The 21,515-nt window shown below is 39.3% G+C and overlaps 1 protein-coding gene across 8 annotated transcripts in view; it reads left to right on the top strand.

Moving 5' to 3' along the window:
• The window catches only part of LOC308188390 (phospholipid-transporting ATPase IB-like), a 302,947-nt gene that overhangs the window by 154,585 nt on the left and 126,847 nt on the right, over positions 1-21,515 (top strand). For all 8 annotated transcript variants that reach the window (XM_080577315.1, XM_080577312.1, XM_080577316.1 and 5 more), the window contains one exon: positions 3,517-3,627. In XM_080577315.1, coding sequence (XP_080433441.1) covers positions 3,517-3,627 — 111 coding nt within the window. The remainder of the gene's footprint in view (positions 1-3,516; positions 3,628-21,515) is intronic.

A 21,515-nucleotide genomic window follows, 5' to 3' on the forward strand; every position in this document is an offset into this window, starting at 1 on the left:
ACTCAAGCTAAAGAGGAGAGTAAAATAGAAGACCTAAAGACAAGCCTTTTTATTTTCAGTTAAGAGACCAAGGTGTAGAATAAAGACTTTAAACAAAGCATAAGAAAGGAAGGACATACTTCAGTTGCCAGACATCTTCTGAATACTGTTTGTAGCTAAGGTTCCCTGTGCCACGTGTTTGAGACTGATCACAGGGCAAGAACAGATGGGAGCTGACAGAAAGCAGAGATGATGAACTGTCTCTTCAGTGATATGTGAGCATCAGCTAATGTTCCCTTCTGCCAGGGTGTAGGCAGATTTGCTTTACCAATTGATATGAAATGATACCTTCTTGTAATTCCAGTATAAGGTGAGGTTTTGAAAAGGTATGGATAATTTTATTATTTAGACAGAACTGTTGATGTGTTAACCCTGCTGTGAAGCAAAGTGTCAGTCTTGTATTGCTGCTGTTTTGCGTTCTGCAGTCAGATGAAGCACATCGGATTCCAGGCTTGAATAACTAACACCTTCCACCAAACTTACCTTGAAAATTTTAGGCTGTTTTATCAAGGGCTCATTCTGTCATAAACAGTTTATTCCGAATATGCAGCATTATAGGAACTGCCATAGTCATAGTCTTTGATATCTCACAATCATTTTGTTGTTTTTAACTTCCGTAGATGTAGAACTTAATCAAATACTCTTTACTTTTACTTCCTCAGATAATTCATTACTTCCATTTTAATAAGTAAGCATAAGCAGTGAGAATTTTGTCTGCAGAGGGACAAAAAGCATGTCCTACACTTAATTTCTTCTGCATTAGTTGCAGTAACATTAAATCTGAAGTCCCTTTGTATTCATGTATTGCTTCTGAATTACGAAAATGAAAGCAAAACAAAAAACAACCAACCAAAACAACAACAACAAAACATGCATTTGGACTTAATGTTGGCATGTGGGAAATAAGTTGCTCTTGGTTTATATCCTGACTGGGAGTTACTGACAATAGCAATGAATCTTCTTAGTTCGATCCGAAATAGAAGCTGATTGCACTAGTACAGAATTTAAACTTTCAAAAATTAGTAAAACACTATGAAACTGTATCTTTTTTAATGATTCAGAAAAGGTTTATGCTAGTTAGAAAAGATATAAAATAATTCCTCTCATAAAAAGGACTAGTAGTATATGGGAATATTTCAAGAAAGTGTTTAAAAGAAAAACTTGATCTCCGTGGGGTATATTTCTTTCAACGAAGACATACAACTCCCACTGAATTGTTACTGTGTGTGCATGCCTTGAAGGCAAAGTATGTTCTTATTGAGTAATTTAAAATAACCACTATAGTGTAGCATCTCATGTTCAAATGGTATTTCAAATACAGTAGTGCCAGAAGTAGGCACTTATGGAAGAGAAAGTCTCTGTATAGACTCATTCAGGATTCCAGGGGAAATCAAAGCATAAACCAAACAAAAATAAAAAGGCAACTTGCGTCTGACTCTGCTCCAAATAGCTTCCACAGGTGCAAGGAGCATCTGTTTGAATCATCCTTTTCCCTTGAACTGATATTGCACCAGTGATCCATATTTAGAGAATTCCCAAATCAAACGACCTAACTGCTTGGAGAGACAGTAGTAGAATTGAATAGAATAACTTTTTCTCCAGTAAAAAGCTTTATCGTCTTAATCCAGAGAGCATCTGCTGTCTAGAGAGCGTTAACTAGGCGAAAGTTCTTTCTTAGATGAATGTTCGTGTTTTGTTCTGCTTTTAAAATCCATAAATGCAGCAGTGCCTGAACAAGTGAAGTGTCTTAGTAGAGCCCTGTCCCCACAGTCACTAGAGTATGCCAGGAGCTGTGCATTTGCACTGGTTCAATCATCAGCATCAAAACAAATTCAATTTCTTGCTACCTCCTAGCAGGACTGTTCACAGTGTATACAGGCTTAGAACTACGTTATTTAGGTTACTAACATGCTGTGCTCCGTAGTGCATTCATTTTCATGAGTGTACACACTACAGAGTTATTAATGCTAAGATTTCTCCTCTGGCCTTGAACTGCAAAGAGAACCACATCCAAGACGGTCACTATTTAGAGTCAGCAGAGAATTTTTAGGGTGCATCTGTTCTCTACAGGTGTTTGGGGTGACATGTCAGGATGTAGTGGGAAGGTTCCCATCACTGCTGATGTGTTTTGTCAGCGAATTTTGTGTAAAGGTCAGTAGTGGTGCATATTAACTGAGGCAGTAGATAGCTAGTAGGTTAACTACTGCCTCGTGAGTGCCCCGCTTTCAGTCCTGGTTCAAGCTGGACTGAAGCTGAACCGTGAGGTTTGGTTCACTTTTATTTTCTCTCCCTCTTTCTTGCTAGCATAACCTAACAAATCCGAGTTGCTGATGCATGTCAGAAAGGCTGTTCTTACAGGATTTGTGGTTCAGTGACTTCAGTGCTGGAAATCATGGGAGCAGAGCTCTCTCATGACAGTCCTAATTCATTATTGTAGCTTTGAAAGTTTCAAGTAGGTTTTGGTTAAAATAACTGAGCTATACTCTACATTTAGTAAGTCAATTTTTATTCCCCTCATGGAAAAAGAAGCCAAGCAAATAATGGTCTCACATTAGTGTACAACAGCCCTTCAGGTACACACATGCTGAATGGTGAATCTAGTCCCTGGTTTGAGCCCTCTGTACAAAAGAAGAATGCTGCAGGCCATAAAAAGGTTTCCTGATGAAGCCAAGACTAGAAAATTATGCATTTCCTAGGTTGCATTGTGAGACTGCTTCTGAGACGGGAAAAACAAAAACAAAAACAAACAAAAAAAACCCACCAACCAACCAAAAAAATTAAATCCATTTTCAAAATTGCTGAATTCTGAAGAAGCTGAATTGAGCTGTATCTGTGGTTCAGACTAACATTATAAAGTATCTGTTTTTACAGCCACTAGATTCATTTACTTGTCCTTTTGGGCATATGCTACTTCTTTGTAAAACATTTTAGGTGCTTTCTATAATGTGATTATTCTGAATACATTTAGTGGGCCGATAAATTGTTTGTTCTCCATAAGAGATTGCATACATCTATTTTGCAGTTGTTTTCCTTTGCACGTTGTATTTCAGCTCAAGGCAGTTCTAATTTGAGACCGTTAATTTAACACGGAGGAAGGAAATTCATGTCCTGAATGTTGTAAGCCCTCATACAGTGAACTTTGACCAGGAAATTAAGAGTTTAGATTTCTATTTAATTTACATGGCTATATTATGTTAACCTTGCCTGATATTACTATTAGGATGTTAATAGTAATTGACAACTTCTTGCTGTTTAAAGCCAGTGAAGACCACTTTGAATGTTTCTAAGGTTTTGCTGCAAAAAAAGACTTTCTGTAAATATTATTTGTCATCACCAGCATTTTGCTAAAATATTTAAATATTGCACTTGAACAGCTTTCATAGCTATCTGAACGTTTTGGTGGAGAGGTTACTCTAACCTTTTCTTTTCTTTTAAACTGTTCTTCATATATGTAAAAACTTGTTTTCTTTCTTTCAGTTTTCCTACTTGGAGAAGCTGTTGTTGGTCCATGGAGCTTGGAGTTACAACCGAGTTACCAAGTGCATACTATACTGCTTCTACAAGAATGTGGTTTTGTATATTATTGAGGTAGGAGTAACTAAAGGGATGGGCTTTAGCAGTGCTTACTCCTCAAGTTGTTTTTTCTAAAAGGAAAATGTTATCCAAATGGATTGAGCTAAAAGGACTGACATCTGTTTTGATATTTAACAACTTAATCTGGGAAAGGAAACAGTTTTCAAGTTAGTACACTTGAATCATTTAGCCTTTGCAAAAGGAAAAGTGAAGGCTTTGGTACAGTGAAGCCTTGGATATGAGATGTCAAGGAAAAGGTTTATCCCTGCTGTGTAAGTGGTCTTACTGAAAGTTTCTTTGTATTCATGGAAACACTTGAATTATTAAATAGCGTTTATATTTATAAAACTTGAATTTGAGGATAAAGTTAAATCAAAAGTTTGTTTAAAAGAATTGGAAGGAACTCACTCAGGCAAATAATAAAATAGGCAAAAAATACTATTGGTAAAGTTTGCTGGTAAAGCGAATTCTGCACTGTTCACTGAAGTTTTATTTACATGTTTCCATGTGTGTATATATTCATTTTTCTATTTCTTCCTCGAATTAAGCAGGCATGAATGAGGTTAATAGTAAGAAAATTAAAACACTTATAATTAGGCAGCCAGTTATGTAGATTATAGCAGATAGTGGCTAAGTAATGTTTTACTATTCAGTGAATCATATCATGGTCAGTGTGTGTATATCTGACTCCCTCAGGGTCCAATCATCTTTTGTGCATGGTGTTTGGCTCTTAGAGAACAGATATTCTCCATTAACTCCTTCATTTTTTCCTCTGTTAACTGTTTCTGAATTAGTTCTAATCTCTACTGTTATAATTTCAATACAGATTAAACTGTGCTGTCAAAATAATGGCAGGTTGCTGTGGTGAGTGAGCACAGGATGGTTGTGTGGTATACATGTAGTTCTGGATTTGTAAAAATAATGTGAGGAGTTGGTTTTTCTATATTTTAAGCATCCAATTCTTGTTTGTATTCCACTTCTTTAGCTAGATTTTCTGCCAGATTTAGATCTGCATTCCTGAGATTTCACAGGTGTGTTCTTACCCTACTGCAGAGGCCACCTTTACAGCTCTGAGGCAAATTTACCACAGTTTCAATGATAACTAAGGTTTGAGTTGTTTAACTGTCTGAAATAGTCCTTAACTTGATTTTGGCTGATAGTAACTCACGGTTTCTAGTAAAGGCTTTCAAGTGTTGTTGATGACAATGGTGTTCATTACTGTGCATGAGAAATATAAGTAAAAAGAACTTGTCTAGTGTTTTTTATTGAGCATGGGTAATATTGTTTTCCTGAATTGTCCAGAAAATGCTTAGCAGCTTCAAAATTGGCATTTTCCTTCTGAAATTATTTTCTGCCTTTGAAAATTAGTTTTGAAAAACCTGTTTCACTCATATCACAGCATGGTATGTTTTTGTTTTATTTACTGTGGTCTGACAAATACATTAAAAGTCCTGCATCGAATGTTATTTAACTAAACTATATCCTACTGTGTCAGAAGCTGTGCAAGGGGTTGAAGAGACGTGAAGGCCTCTGGAGCCTCCAGTCTGAGGTAGTTTAATCGTCTTGCTATAGGGAGTGATTTTATTAGCCGAAGAAGTTGCTGTAAAATGCATAGGATGCAAATCTGCTCTGAGAATGTGGTCAAACATTCTCTGTGCTGTGTTAGCTTGTGTTCAGTTCTGTCCACATGTGGTACTGAGGCACATGAGCTTCTGGGTCTCTTGACTTCCACACGTAAGAGTGGGATTCAGTTCCGTCCAAAGCTTGAGCACTACAAAATGCACGACTCGCTTCAGCCCCACACCCCGGTAACTCCTCTGTGTGTAGAAGCTGGGAGAAAGTTTAAGGCTTATGGGAAATAGAGCAACAGAAAGAAGAAATCTTTTAGGCCCCCAGCAATGGGAAGAGCTCAATTTGTTTGTAGTTCCTGTGGTGAGTCGGCTTTATTTCTGGCTTGAAGGAACTTCACCTCCAAAACTGTAAAACTAGCCGAATTGACTGGAAACTGAAGAAATGCCATAGAGGTCTGGGGGAATGAGGGAAGAGGTCTCTAATTCCCTTCTTAGCTTTACATAAATAAAGCTGAGTTGTTTTGTATTTCTGCCATGAGGCTCAGGAGGGCTGATCAATTTGTGGTACGGAGTGCTTCTCGTGAAAGAAGCGCCACGAGGGAATCCAGCCTTCAACTCGAGGGAATAGCAGCTCAGTGCCCAGCGCTATTGTGCTGTTGTGTCTGCATATAGTATGTTCCTGATTGCTTCCCAGTACTATGGACAAGCTTAATATTTACCTGTACGTCCTGCTTTGATGTGTGGTGTACAGGGAATATTCTTTTAGCATTGTAATGAAACGGGGGTTTGAACTTGAACTACATTCTAAGTTAATCTTCTAAAGGATTGTACCGAGTAAATATTTATAGAGTTGAATCAAAAAGCACTTCGGTCAATATGACAGACTGTCAGTTATACCTTTGTTACTGTATCTGTTCTATTTCCATGAAGCTTTAACACCTGAGGAATAACTGTAGTCAGACTTATGTAAATGAACTTTGCAGCAGTGAAGCACTGGGACTCATCATAACTTTTTTTTCCTTGAGGCTTTACAAATATCATAGAGAGAAATAAATGATGGTACTCAATCTTCAGCGGACAGAAAAATGTCTGGACAAAAAAGTTGCAGAGATGTATGTGTATGTTCAAGAGTAGATTAAAGTTGAGCAGGTGACTGATATCATGGGCTTTACTGTTAAGAGATGCTCCTAGGTTAAGGCTGGTTTTTACCTTCTGGCAATGGTTGCTTCTTTGTGGAGACATGAGGGCCTCCATAAACTATATTTTCAGCTACCTTGACAATAACTAAAATATGTGTCTGCATCGGGACAATTTCATGCAGCTAGAGAAATAATAACAGAAGGCAGGCCTTGTGGTCTGGGATTACAGGGGAAATGGAGGTAAGATTGCATTTTCCCTTGTTTGATTTAGTGTTGTCTTAGTATTGGCTTTCTTATTTTTTAAACATATTTTTTAAAAGGTGAATTTTGACACTTGTGGAGAAGTAGTGACAGTCAAATTGGAGAAGATTTTGGCCTGGCATAACAGCTGGAAACTTCATATTGCTCTCCTTTGTCCAGCCTTTTCTCTCTTCCCCTTTGCATTTCTTCATCGTTGTCCTCCTGACATTCTCTTAATTTGCCCACTCACTTTTTAGAAAATATGAGTCTCAATCTAATACAAATTAAAAACAAAAGAGGCATGTACTGGTGGGTCTCTGTACTGCTGGAGGATGCGGTGGGTCCTGTGGACCAAGCCTTCCACCCACCGAGCTTCCACCTCCTCACCCTGGTAAGGGAATCTATTTAGAAAGTTAACAAGATGCCTACAGGGATAAAATGCAAATATAAAGCCCCCTTTTTGGTTTTAATTCCTATATTTCCATGTGTGGCTGCAGGAGTCATGTGCACTAAAACTGTTGGATTGACAGTTGTTCAGAATCAGCCTTAAACCAGGAGGTCAACAGTAAGGTTTTGGCTTTTTAAGACTTGACAGGCAAATACCTGGGCATCATTACAAAACACCATCTCATTCAATTATTTATGTTTCTGGCTTTAAACTGAGTAGTGAAACAAAAGATCTGTTTCACATCTGTTGAGCAGATATATTTCACTGGAGATGATATAAAGTTGTCCTGATGACATCAGAGCTTTGAAATATAGCTCATTTCAAATGTAAAACAATACAGGAATGTTGCTTTCATGTCATGCTTGGAGGAGTAGAAACACAGCAAGATCAAAGGCGATATCAGAAATATCAGGTAAGAGTTCAAGGCATTTGGGAATGGTTCTGGGGAAACAGTAGCGTGGAAGATAGCTTTTAGGTCAACAGAGGGTGTGCAGGAAAGAAGTGATCAATACTTCACTGGAGCATGTTGTTCATCTGAAACCTGCTTAAGAATGGAATGCCCTTGCTTTATATATTGCAGGGAAAAAAAAAGTCCCTGTGTCAAGGTCTGGCAGTGCAGGGCCATGAGACTCAACTAGAACAGAGACAGAATTGAATGGAAAGTGGGAGGGGGAGTGTATGGTGCACGTAAGTTGCAGCTGGATTATTTTCTTTTCTGCCTTAAGCATCCAGAGATAAATTGTAAGCCTAGATTTGAAAGATGCTTCTTTATGGAGGCTTAGAGGTAAGGTCTTAACTTATACACGAGCAGTATTGAACAAGATATATGTATTAGAGAACAAAACACTGTGATCATAGTTTCTCTTTTAGAGCTGAGTTTTCAAATCTTCCAAAAATTCCAAGTAAACACAATGCATAGGCAGACCTGCTTTTAAATAGGTGGTGACTTTGTGAGTCCAACAAAGTCTGATTACGAGAGCTGTGAAGTGCTCTACACGCTCATAGTGGTCACCACTTCAGACTGGCTGATAGAACAAGCTGTGAAAGTGCATTTGAAATGTTGCTGCATGAGATCTTTTCGGCCTGCTTCATCCTCCTGTTTTTCTTGTTTTCATGCTTTGTGAAACACATTTTTTAAAAATACAGCACGTAGGCATGGGGATTCTGGCCCTATTATCCAAATGGCATGCAGAAATAAGCGTATCTGATGTGATACTAAAAAATATACAGCTCTAACACTTCTGTATGCTTATTCCCTGATTTATATAATCTGACTTCTACCTAGATCCCTTTGCCTTCTGTTTCCAATTGGCTTTGCATCTCTAAGGGTATAGCCAGACAATAGAAAACCCTAAGCATGGGGATTTTTGGAATGAGTTGAGGACTGAAGTACAGTAACTGTTGTCATAAAAATCAACTTTGTTAAAAGTTAACAGTGCAGTATTTTCCCCCAGTGTTAGGCTAAGATTAAGAACATCTGCCTGTAAAATTCCTAAACAAGCATAACAGTAATACAGGCAGCTAGTTGTCTTGTCATGATTATGCATTCAAATTATTCAGTTGCCTGTTAAAATACTTGGGTAGGCATTTAATAGTCATTATTTCCATGCGCTTATACTAGGTTGTTGTGCAAGCTTATCACAATTCTGTATCCTGATGAAACGAAATAGGGATGTGCATGACTTCAATTTGTGTAACAATTTTAAAATAGGGCTTTTTGAATTCTTACAAATGCATCATATCCCTAGTAAGTAATTGATTTGCTACGGACAGATTCTTTCAGATACACAAAAAGTGGGACTCAGTGTCCTTAAGATAGATGGCAGGTGTAAATTTAGGTGCCTAGAAGAACCCTCTGTGGTTGGTGTCCATTTAGATGCATTTAAGGATGCTCAGGGCTCACAGGGAGCAGTATAGGACTGCCAGATGTGCCATACAATCTCCACCTGTCTGGAGCAGAAGTGTTATTGTGTTATTGTATGTATGGGTAGGTAGACAACTGAATTTTATCAGAAAGTGGGGTTTGTTTTTCTTGTTCTTGTTTGTTTGTTTTTTGAAGCCTGTAGAAAGAAAGGAATCCAAACCTTCCAGCTTGGGTAATACCAATCAATTTTAAAAGTGCAGAAAATCTGTGTAAGCTGTAGTATCGAACTTTTAGGCCTGGGAAGCACAGTGATAGACACACTGAATAGCAATACATGTGAGACTCAGTACTACCTCCCTTTGTAATTTTAGGAAAAACAGGAAACAAGTCTTGTGTACTTTTTTTTTTCTTCTTGGGTTGTTTCAGCCTCGTACACAGGTTTAACACACAGAAGTAGAAAACCTGGAGCAACACAGAACATTATCCCTTTCCCACCCTCTGAAAAACTGTTCATAGGCTCCAATTCAAAAAAGCATTCTTTAGTAGCAGTAGTTACATAAAACAGATCTTGGAAATAGCCTGACAGACTTCTTCAAATACCAGAAAATGCAGCTGCCAACCTAATCCAGAATTCATAGAATCACAGAATGGTTTGGGTCAGAATGGACCTGAAAGATCATCTAATTCCAATCCCCCCTTGGTATGGGCAGGGACACCTCCCACCAGACCAGGTTGCCCAAAGCCCCATCCAGCCTGGCCTTGAGCACCTCCAGGGATGGGGCATCCACAGCTTCTCTGGGCAGCCTGTGCCAGGGCCTCACCACCCTGAGTGAAGGATTTCTTACTAAAACCTACTCTAAATATACCCTTTTTTAGTTTAAAGCCGTCACTCCTTCTAAATTGCTGAGGGTGCACTCAATTTCACTGTCCGTGTCACCAACAAAGATGTTAAACAGCGCTGGTCCCAACACTGACCCCTGAGGAACACCACCTGTCACTGATCTCCACGTGGACGTTGAGTTGTGGACCGCAACTCTTTGGGTGCGACCATCCAGCCAAGTCCTTACCCACAGAATAGTCTGTATGTTAAATCCATGTCTCTCCTGTTTAGAGACAAGGATATCGTGAGGGATAGTTGTCTAGATAGTGGTTAAAGATGCACTGTATTTTTTTAAATGCATCCTAATTCCTTCTCAGCTGATTTACAGCTCCTAGTTTATATTGCTGCTGTTGACAGTTTATTCCATATTTCAATCCCATGTTGTGTGAAGAAATTGTCAGAATTGCTTATAGGCTAGTCTCATCAGCTTTAATCCATGTTTGACTCCTCGCTTTTTGGATTTCTAATTGAGTATGTTAATCTCAAGAGTTTCCAAGAAATCAGTCACAAAGATAAATTCATGCTAATTTTCCTATCTTTTTTAGTAAGATATATATATATATATATTTCAGAGCGAATCATTAGAGAGCAGTCCATCTTGACTGAAAACAAAATTAACTAATAAATGGCTGGGTTTGAATTTTTTCCAACCATTTTCAAAAGTGATGAAACAAGCGTACCAGCATTGCTATGACCCTTATTACGAACTTGGCTGCACCTTACAACCAACTAAACTTGTAAGTTTTCAAGATTCCAATTATCGTTATAAATGATCAAGTTCCCTAGCTTGGTCTCAGAACTCCTGTGTGGAAGGTTCAATACGTGTTGTAACAGACTACTTTGAGAAGAAATCTGCTGTGATATTATTTTTTGGCAGGTAATAAGTTCAGAGCTACTGGATCCATTTTTTGTTGTATATTCATATACCTGAAGCAGAAGGGGCATGAAGGCACAGTGATATCTTTCCTCTAAAGTTTTTGCCTAATTTGCTTTGAAAAAAATTAATTTCCTATTTGGAGGGTTTATAACAATAATAATGCTGTTCTCTACATTTGAGGCTGTTAAATATGAAACATTAGCCATCTCCTGAGCAGTATGTTCTTCAATGCTCTAACTGTCCTCAGCAAAGGTATTTTCCAATTTAACTTTGTTACCAGTGAAAATGCAAGCTGATGTTTAGAAGGGAGTTCCAATTACAATGGCCAGATAACCCTGATGTGAGGAAGCTTTTGAGAGGGAATCTAAAGCTACATTACCGAAGTTACTCATTTAAAAATAAATAAATAAATAAAGGCAAGAAAGTTTGCATGTACTTTTTATGAAATCTATATATATTTGGAAAACCCAAACTTGGTTTTTTTTTTCAAGCAAATATAGCATTAAAACTTGAAGGTTTATTGGTTTTGATTTCAACCCCACTTTCTTTCCAAAAGCTGCAAATTTTCCTATCAAATATAACTCATATGACTTTAAATATTTACTTGAAAAATATGACCTCCTCAACTCAGTAATATAGGACAGCTTTGTGTTTCAATAAAAATAAAGGGGAGGTGATCGTGCTTGCCTACACAGCTAGGGCAATTCAGTGTATATGACATGACTTGTGGGTAAAAAGATGGCCAAACTGTAAATTCGTATCGAAGTTAACAAGGGCAAATAAGCCTTATGAGGGAATAACTTGTGCTCAACACATTCAAGCTGATATTAGCAATATTTTTCCTACTGCACTAAAGGGACTAATTCTGAGAAAGCTATTTTAAAATCCAACACCATATATATATATTTTGGGGTGTGTGTATATATATGAAAAAATACGTATGTAATATAAATATTATTTTTATATCTATATATAGATAAAATACAGCTTATTTCAAATATATCTTGGACCTGTACTGGTTTTCTTTATATCTGGTCTATATCCCTATAGAATTCCTTTAGTTAGAGACATTCCTGATTTATGTGGGAATAACGAAGAGCAGAGTAAGGTCCTGTACATATTTTATGTATGAAGTTTTTTCTTCCTACTGGACTGAAGCCATGGGGCTGGCACGTCGAAGGTGCAAGGTTTTCTTGTCTTTTTACCTCTACCTCAGTATTATAAATAGCTACACTCAAAATGTATTTCTACAGCAGTTTACTTCCTTTTGAAAATGGCAATGCAAATGAGGCTACATTTTGCCAAAGACAGCTTGGTGGTAGACCTGCCTAAAATGTCTGTCCAGCATATCGGAACAAATGGATTAATTCTCTGGTTTAGAAGCTTTGAGATGCTGTTCCCAACAGCCCTATCAGCATCAGGGCTTTGTAGCTTGATGCAACTTAATTATTTCTGCTTTTCTCTCCCCTGGAAGACTAAATTAACTTTTACTCAAGCAGCTGCAGTTAAACACAGGTGCTACATTGGGATTTAAAACCCTACTTAGCCTAGGCATGAAGAGAGGTTTGAACTTCTTGAGTAAAGTCTGTTTTAAGTAGGGCCAGAGAATTTGTGATGTGGCAGACAATCTGTTTGCAAGTCATGCTTCTGTACAAATTCACTAAATCTTTTATTTATATTTTTTTATTTACACCTGAAGTATTTTGAAATTTGGTTTTGAGCCTGGTTTTGGAAATGTGGGGCTTGTTGCTGTGAGAGGTCCCACTGAAGTCGCTGAAGAGCAGTAGAGGACATTTTCTGCTTTCCTGACATATCTTCGGAATAAAAGGGAATAAAATTTATTCCAAATCCTGTGAAAAGATGTTGTTTATTGCCATGTGCTCTTGAACGAAAAGTGTTTTAGTCTGTATGGGGTGCATTTCACTTGTCTGAAATGAATACAGTTGCGTCTGACTGCAATCTGTGTGCCTGAGTGGTATGAACAGGTTGTACTACTTGACGTTTCTTGAGCATGGATAAGTTTATGGTAACACCAAAGCATCCTGTATTGGTGTTGGGTTTTATCTTCTAGAAGCTTTTTAGAGGCACTTTGTCTCTTCGTTTCTGTGAAGCCAACCAAAAGTGATACCCTTACCCAAGTTCTTGTCAAACATCAGTATCCGTGTCAACTTTTCCTTTTGAATTGTTGCTTTTGGAACTTTCTTGGCGTGTCCAGAAGCACCACTGCAGTCCAGCAGTTTTCAACTGCTGTGTTTTATAGTGCATCTCAAAGCACAAATGCATGCTATTGATGCATTCAAAATCTTTACTGTCTTAATATTGCTTTGCAGATGATTACAAAAGCCTTCTAAACAGTCGCTTAAAAATGTGTTGTCACCAGTATTTTAGAGAAAGAAAAGGACTCAAATTTGCAATCCATGTATATAAAACTTTTTTCTACAGTATTTACATAATGAACAAGTTTGTCCTGATTGTTTGAGGTTTTTTGTTTTCTTTTTTTTTTTAGGATCATAACCCAAGGAAGCTAAGGCAGAGACCAAATTTAAGTGAATACAAGCTCTGTTTTTAAATGCTGCTAGAAAACAGTTTTGCCATTTCACTTGGATGAGCAGTAATGATTTAAAAAAAAAAAAAAAAACACAATTCCATCCAGTTTCACTAATTAACCACTAGAGAGATTATTTTGGGATTCATAAAAGGCATCTGTAACCTAGTTTGAGTACATGTACAGGATTTAGAATAAAATATGTGGCTTACGTTTGTGAAAGAAAAACTATAGAATGTGGGCTGGGGGTTTTGTTTCCATGAGTTCAAGGTCGTGAACCAGATTTTTTTGCCCGTCAGGAGCAGATTTTTAAAATAAATGAAAATACTTCACATTTTCCATGATGAGTCAATGGTGCAAATCTGCAGCAGCATAAGCATCGCTTCCAAATGTGTTTTTTCAGCCTCTGCTGAAGAACCACTGTTCTCTGTATGTGAGCCTAGGGTTATTTTTCCCTATAAGGAGCTAGGGATCTTTGGGCTGGGACAGGAGTATAGGATTTGTCATTTCTCTGTGCCCCAAGTGGCTTTCCTGTGAGGGAATCCTGCATCAGTTACTCGAGCTGGTGTTAGGATGCATTGGACTGTGGATAGCATGCAGCAAATGCAACAGCTTTGAGTAACCTGTCCCAAACACGTTGTTACTGTGCGTTCTTTGTTAAGATGCTGAGCACAGTGCAAATAATTTTGACTATTTATAAGCTTTTAGTTATTTATATGCACTAGAGAGCATGTGATTGTTTGTCTCTTACACCTCCATGGTCTTTTTAACAAAATTGTTTAGAAAATACTAAAATGCAATAGAAATAGCAAGCCATGGTGCCTAGTGATCGCTGTGTAACTCAGAAGTCATGCTTAGTTTTCTGAAAAGATGTCAAAAATGAATCAGTTGCTGCTTTTTCCCCCCAGTATGTGCTGTTGTCATTCTCCTAATGTTTTCCACTCATTTTCCTCTTCCCCAGTACTTTGAACCAGATCCTTTCCTTGGACCTGTTCAATTTGAACACAACTGCACTGAAGGAAGGATGTTCTGGACCAATGCATTTTTTTGGCATTTCCGAATCGGGATTGATAGCTCTCTGTAAACTACATCAGGCAAGTGAGAAGAGAATTGGGAACTACACTTAAAGGCTGAGACCTCCAGAATTTGAACACAAACTTGTGTGTGTACTTGCACATTGAATGTAAACATCATTATAGGCACTAATCACGGGCTTAAGCTAAATCCCCAGAACTATACTACAAAAGGCACGGGAGCCCAGTCTGTGGAAAAGCAGGGGATAAGTGGTCTTGATGCATGTATGTTGTGTGTGTTACAAAAGTCCTGTTCTGCCCCCATCGAGTCAAAGACACTGACAACTTCATGCTGTCAGAAGAGTGAAGGAGGTCAAAGCTTGGTCTGCCAATTTTCAAATGTGCTGTTATTTTACTTTCTATCTTCTTGCTGGATTTCTGCATTCATGCAAAAGCAATTAAGGATTTGGAAAGTGAGAAGATGGAATATATTGGCCTTAGCAGTGTCCAAGTTCTGCAGGGATTCAGTGGAAGTATATATATTTAACTATAGGTATGCAAGTATATATATTTATAAACTATATAAATATGTGCAAAGAAAAAAAGCTAATACTGTATGTTCTCATCCAAAAAACAAAGTGCTATATTTCTTAATAAATGGCAGTGTAGGTTGCTTTTATTAATATTAACTCCCTAAAATATGCAGACAGCTCAGCAGCAGCAGGAGTGCAAGCCATCAATAACCAGTAACACCTGAACCTCTCGGCATTATTTGTGATGATGGTTCCTGTCAAGTTCAATTTTGGTAGAAAAGTGAGTCTCCCCTTTGGGTTTACTAGCAGTGTCTTGACCTTTTCTCCCTTTCATTGCCAAGGAATGACAGGTGTCTAGAGTGGCTAAGCAATATGACAGTCAGCCTGTGCTTTGTGTCAGCTGGCATTCATTAATGTTAAAAACTGCATGTGGTTTCGTACTTGGAAATATGTTTACGCCTATTAATGCATCCTAGTTTGTAGACAAGATAGGGGTAGCCTACTGAGTTGCTTTACTTCCCCTTTCTGTGTGTGTGTTTTTGTTTTTTTATATAGTGTTGTGAATGAACATGTGAATGCATGAGATGCAGGACATTCTGAGATGTGATTTCCATAGTGGCATCGTTAATGCACGTTTGCCTGCTGCAGTCTCCTGGTGGCACCGTGCCATGCTGCTGAGGTGGGTCCAGCAGCTCCCTGCGCTGGGGGCTTTGTGCAGCGCTCACCATCAGGGTGCCCCTGCCCTTAGTAAGTGTACCCCCAGCGGTGTTGTGCATGACAAGCTGGACTTACCTTCCACCATCACTTGAATCCATGACTGGGCTGTGCTTTAATCCAACCTATATGCATGCTGCCATTAAAAAGGGCAGTCTGATCTGCCTTTTTCCCTCAACCATCTTCTTTTTTACCCCTTCCTTGCCAAGGCCCTCATGTTTGCACAGCTGCAGGATGCTCTTTTTAAGCTTAGGATTCAGCCAGATCAGGTTGCTGATGCAAACAGGAGTTCTTGAACAATGGTTAGGACCAGCTCTTCTGGCGGTGCTGTCCCAAATCTGGGTTCTTTACCAGACGTGCAAGGAGCCGATTAGCACGCAGTCAAGGTACTTGTTTTTCATATCTGTGCTGAGGCCATTGCTAGGTGGTAACTCCCCAAAGCTAGCACACCGATTGTCCCCATTGCAGCTTCTTTATACTGCTCTATTTCCTTATTATCAGTTAATTATTACAATCTGCGAAAAGAAGTTAGTTCTTACATTTCTAATTAGCTTTTAAAGAGACAGTGACATTTTAATCTGCTGCACTTGTGCTATATGGGGTGGTCTTGAGTGAGGAGAGGTCTTTTTATGAGGAGGGAGCTAATGCGAGGAGTGGGCTTCCCTTCAGGAGGTGTGGTTTCCATGTTACAGTGAGCTGAATTCATCTGGGGACACAGTCTAGCTAGCTGACTTGGGCATCTTTATGGGATATAGCCAAGTGTGCTTTCCTGGTTTCTAGACCAAAGTCTGTCCGTCTGGTTTTCGTTTGTTTGTTTCTGGTGTTGTTGTTTTGTGCAAGATCTTACTGTCCTTTCTTGGTGACTCATCCCATGATCTTCTTGTTTTATTTGTTAGTCTTTCATCAGAAGCAATGTAGGTATTTTCAGATATGTGTACCTGGTAGTTTAATAAGCTAAGGTAGAACCTTTTGCTTGTGTATCTGCAGAAACAGCCCAAAACTTTAGAGGCAGGTGGGGGGGTGAGCTGGTGTTCATTATTTTCCTAATAATATTGTGCCATAACTGCTTCGGGACCTATATTGAACCAGATTTTCCCTTAAGGGCTGTCTGGGTATCTGACTCAAAGACATCCCAAATGCAGAGCTGGGGAAGAGGGAAGGAAGCTGAGAAGTGATAGATGATCCCCAAGGGCTGTCTGGGGTAGGGAGACCCCTTTTTGTAGGCCTGTCACACGTTGTGCTGAGAAGCTGGGATCTCTCAGAAACTGAGAATACATTGGAGGCTGTAATTTTAATAGAACGTATGTAGAATTACTGGGTTTTATGGTGTGTGATTTGTGGGATACGGAGGGATGGGAAAAAAGCTCTAAGAATGTGCATTAAGCCATCTGGGCAGCAAGGAGCTGGCTTGTGCTAAAATATAAGGTATTCCTGCAAGGGAGGAGTGATAAAATGATAGCAGTGAAACTCCTGGCAGAGTTCATTTTTTTTTGAGCAGTTCCTAATTCATGCTGAGTTTAAATAAGAAGATGGGGGTAGGAAATATAGGGGAAGAAGGAGGAATATGTTAGCTGCAAACAGAATAGTGCTTCAAGGGACTACCGTTCTCTCTAAGTTGCCTGATGTTGCTGGGACAGCATCCTAGGGAAGGTAGGAGAAAAAAGCTAGAACTCTAAAATATGGGTTATGATTGGAAATCTGTGTTTGCTTTTTTATTGCATGAAAAGTTAGGTGTAAGCCTGGAAAGCCCTGTGGGCTTGGGCTTGGGGAAAAGGGAAAGTACGCTGGTGGTCTGTGGTGGGGTTTGTGAAGCATGTTTTGGTTGGGGGTGGCATTTTGACAGGCACAAAACTCTCCTTTTAAATTCACTCCCTCCTTGAGGAGAAAGTCTGTTGTCTCTTCAGCGTTGATGTCTTTACCTTGTTTGCCTTTTCAGAGGTTAATGCACAAAATAATGGAGCTTTTAGCACACTGGTTTTGATACTTAAACATATTGCTGGCACCTACATGGGCGATGCTTATTTCTGTGGCTTGCTTCTGCTTACTGTCAGGATGGCTACCATCGGTGAGAACTATTCATCTCAAGAAACTATTCAACTAAGAAAGTCAACCCCGTTCCTCTGGTTATTGCCTGTCACTCCTCGTGTTGCTGACTGCACTGTAACCTGAGTGTTGGTGACCGGCTTCTTCTGTTTGTGTTGACTGAGTCTGTGATTCTACCTGTTTTGCTGATGGGTGGCTGGGGAGTCCTGCTCATGAGATGTTTCCAGTCCTTCCTTTAACCACAGCGGTATTCATTTGACATTGATCAGCAAATTTGAAGCAAATCCTCTGCTCAGGCATTTGGGTTTGTGCTCAGACGTCTGATTAAATTTCCCATTTGCAAGGAAAATTCCTGCATGGAAAATTGCTGCTGCACACACATCCATAATGTGAAATCTAGCATTACTCCTGCATCTACTGTCACATTAAAAATAATGAAGATCTCTGGAACTTTAATTATAATGTTTCTCCATTTGGAGTTAGAGCTGGAATCCGTGATGGTGGACAGGAAATGTGTGATTTCTTTGGTATGGACAGAAGTAATTGCTATGTGGTTCTTGTAAACAGGCAGAAATAGGCCTTCACCTGCCTGGCTTAAGGGTGTAGGTTTTTTGTTGTTGCGTTTTTTCCTCTCCTACTGGCATCAGTCACGGTAAACTCCTCCAGTGAGTATGTATCCTGCTCCAAAAAGCAATTTTGGCAAGTGACTGCCTGCTTAGTCGTATATCATTCTTCATACACCATTAGCATAATGGCTTGTGTATTGCATTGAAATAGCTCTTGTTTCCATTGCAAATATGAAGTTCCCCTAGCCAGATTTTGTAGGCTTTGTTACTGAAAACAGCTCTTTTGAGATGTCAAAATAATAAAAAATACTGTCAACTCCTGTCAGCACTTCTGCAGCTGATGTAAATTCAGAGGGTTGGCCATTTCCTCTGCTGGGTGCCGGGGTCCTCAAGCGGTGTCATCTTTTGGAAGCCTTAAGCTCAGTCCATTCCAGGTCTGGCTCCTGTGCTAGGAGCAATAACACCATAAAGCAGATAGTACTCCTTATATCTTCTCCCCCCCCCCCCCCCCCCACTTGAAACATTGCTTAGGCAGTAAAATACAGAATCCCTTATTATTCCACTTCTCTGCCTTGCCACCGAGTCTTTCAGCTTTGACAAATAGTAGCAGAAGTAAAATTTTACGTGCTGGAAACGGTTATATGATGTTTTGTTTTAGAAAAACTGTTTTAGTGTCAGTGGTGTTTTTATGTCGCTGAGGGGAGCGGTACCATATCTTCTTACAGGATTTTGTGTTCAATACATTGGCTTTGTAGCAATAGACAGAAAGTATTCTAACTGATCAATTAATCAGCAGAAAAACATTAATTATAGAAAGCAAAACCCTCCAAGTTTTTTGTTTTAATATGTTCCCCCAAATCATTAATCTGCTCTGACAAACTGTTGTAGGAAGCTGCATTTCTGAAAAATCATTCAGGTTAGTGTTGGTGGTGTTCAGGTGCTCACTACTCCATAATTGATGATGAATTCTTCTCTGGTTTAGTTACAATTAGAGATTTTAAGGGATTGTCCTGTAAATGCACACGTTGTTCTGTAGTGCTCATGGCTTTCTCATTCCAGAGCAGGAGAGATGTGCACCTAAACTGCATGTGCGTGGTTGCGTATGCACCACCCTAAGGTATTTGGATTACCATTTGCAAAAATGTTTGTCTGCTGTGAAGCAGAAATGGCATGTTTCTGAAAGCTATCAGTCACAGTTGTTCCGCTATGTCGGGGAAGAAGAGTAGGGAGGGGAAAAAAAAAATAGTAGTCCTGCAGGAAGGAAAACAGACTTCCAGACTTTCTTTAGTATTTCAAACAGAAGTCCAGCCCAGCTCCACTGGAGAAATAACAGCTTAACATACTCTATTAATGATCCTTGAGCTTCACCTATCTCCTGACAAGCATTTTGAACTGACTTCGCTTTGTACATCCTTTTGTGTCCTTGATGTATTCTCAAAGAGGAGCTGTTTCTGTGTTTGCATTACTCTTGCGTAAACCTGTTTCCCAAATTATTTTGAAATCCCCACTGTATGTACAGCAGGAGGCTATATAGTTGCAGCGTGTCAGACGTTGTAAATCCCAATATCCCTCATCTTGAAAACAAACCAGTTGCTAATGAAAGTTTAAAAGGAGTAGAGTAGAACGTAGGTATTGCAGTTAATATTTTCAGTATTTGAATTAGTGTTGTCTGTTCACCAAAAATCTGAAACAAGAATTTAATATTTAACTGAAATTTATTTTGAGATGTGAATAAAATTTTGTGAAAGACTATCTGTAGCCTTAGGAAGATAAACCTGATGGAGCCAAGCCAATTGCTTTTGTAATTACAAATATAGGAAAGTAAAATGTTTTCACTTGGTGCTACTGAATGTAAAGGGTAAAAATTAAATCATCTCACTATTTCCTTCTTCTCTAGAGTGGCAAGTTCACTTGCAGCAAGAAGTCATTTGTGGCCCCTTCTCCAATATACTGATACCTGCTTTATGTAGTAATATAAAGTTTAAGGTAAATTTCTGTCTTTTTCTTAAGTTGACAACAAGTTGAAGATACTGCATTTATTTCTAGGAAATATCATGTGAGTGGAAGGCATGGGTTAACATGAATTTTGTGTTGAAAGGCCACCTCCTTGGTACACACAAGAAATCCTGCCCTCAGAGCCAGGTGATTTTTTAATGTAATCACTCAAACTTCCCTTGGAGCTGCCCCTGAGGAAATCTGCAGTGTATGCTACTTCTGCTTGGAAGGCAAAACTTAGAGCGAGGTTGTTCACATCATTCTTTTCTGCCTCCATTTCTACCTCTGTCATTCAGGTTTCCTCAACTGATTCATCACTGAGGAGATGGAAACATCCCATGGGTCAGTAAGGGCGGGAGTAGCAAAGGATCTGCTGCTATCAAATTGTAGCTCTGAACTGGACTCAGATCATTGTGTTCCTGTGGGTGTTCCCATGGTTCAGCTCTGTGTGAAGTGTGGAATCTCCCTCACCTTTAAAAGAAAAGGTTGACCTTGGCTTGATTCATATTTAACATTCTTTAAGTCCCTGTCTTTAGCTTCAGCATAGGTGCCTTCTTGGTGCCCTAAGTCAAGTGGATTGAGCTTCAGTAACAATTGCAGAAGTGTTCAGAAATGTCGCTGGCAAATGTCAACAGCCCTAGGTCTGCACTGGAGCAAGGCTTTTATCTAGGTAAAATGGGATGGACTAAGGTAACTGCTAACTTATTACAGTCCATTTTCACTATGAGCAGGTCTTTTCCTTTACTTTCTGCTGAGAGTATTTGCTCAGAGGTCACGAATACATTTATTTCAGAACAAAACTCTAGCTTGAATAGATGCTGCCTAGTGAGCTAACACCTTTGAGCTCGCCCAGTCTAGACGTTCAGTGCGGCATTTCTGGGTGCTGTGCAGATTGGTACTCTTCATCGCAGAGTTGGGTGGCAGCTTGGGGGTTCACCCCCCTGTTACCTTCCTTTCCTGCTTTTTCTCACAGTTGGTCACACACTGACAACAGCAGTCAGCCCTGGCTTTAGGCACCTGTCTGGTTTCAGATGTGGAAGGAGAACTTCAGCATCATAATGATGGCCATTTCTTACTCCTTACAAGTCAAAACAGAAAAGCTGGCAGTGTGGTTGGAGTGATCCTAGTTCTGTCTCACTCTTCTCAGCTTGAGGAGCAGCCCCATGAACAGCAAAGCAAAACTACTTCAGTGATCCACCTCCTGTGGCTCTTCTGCAGTGTGTTCATCCTGGGCGACTGACACGTGCTGAGTGTGTGGAGCAGCCTTTGGTTCTACTATTAGTGTTTCTTTTAAATAATTTGTTTTCACAGAATCACAGAATCATCTAGGTTGGAAGAGACCTCCAAGATCACCAAGTCCAACCTCTGACCTAACACTAACAAGTCCTCCACTAAACCATATCACTAAGCTCTACATCTAAACGTCTTTTGAAGACCTCCAGGGATGGTGACTCAACTACTTCCCTGGGCAGCCA

Source organism: Anser brachyrhynchus (genome assembly GCF_964034855.1).
Source record: "Anser brachyrhynchus genome assembly, chromosome: 1".
Lineage (NCBI taxonomy): Eukaryota > Metazoa > Chordata > Aves > Anseriformes > Anatidae > Anser > Anser brachyrhynchus.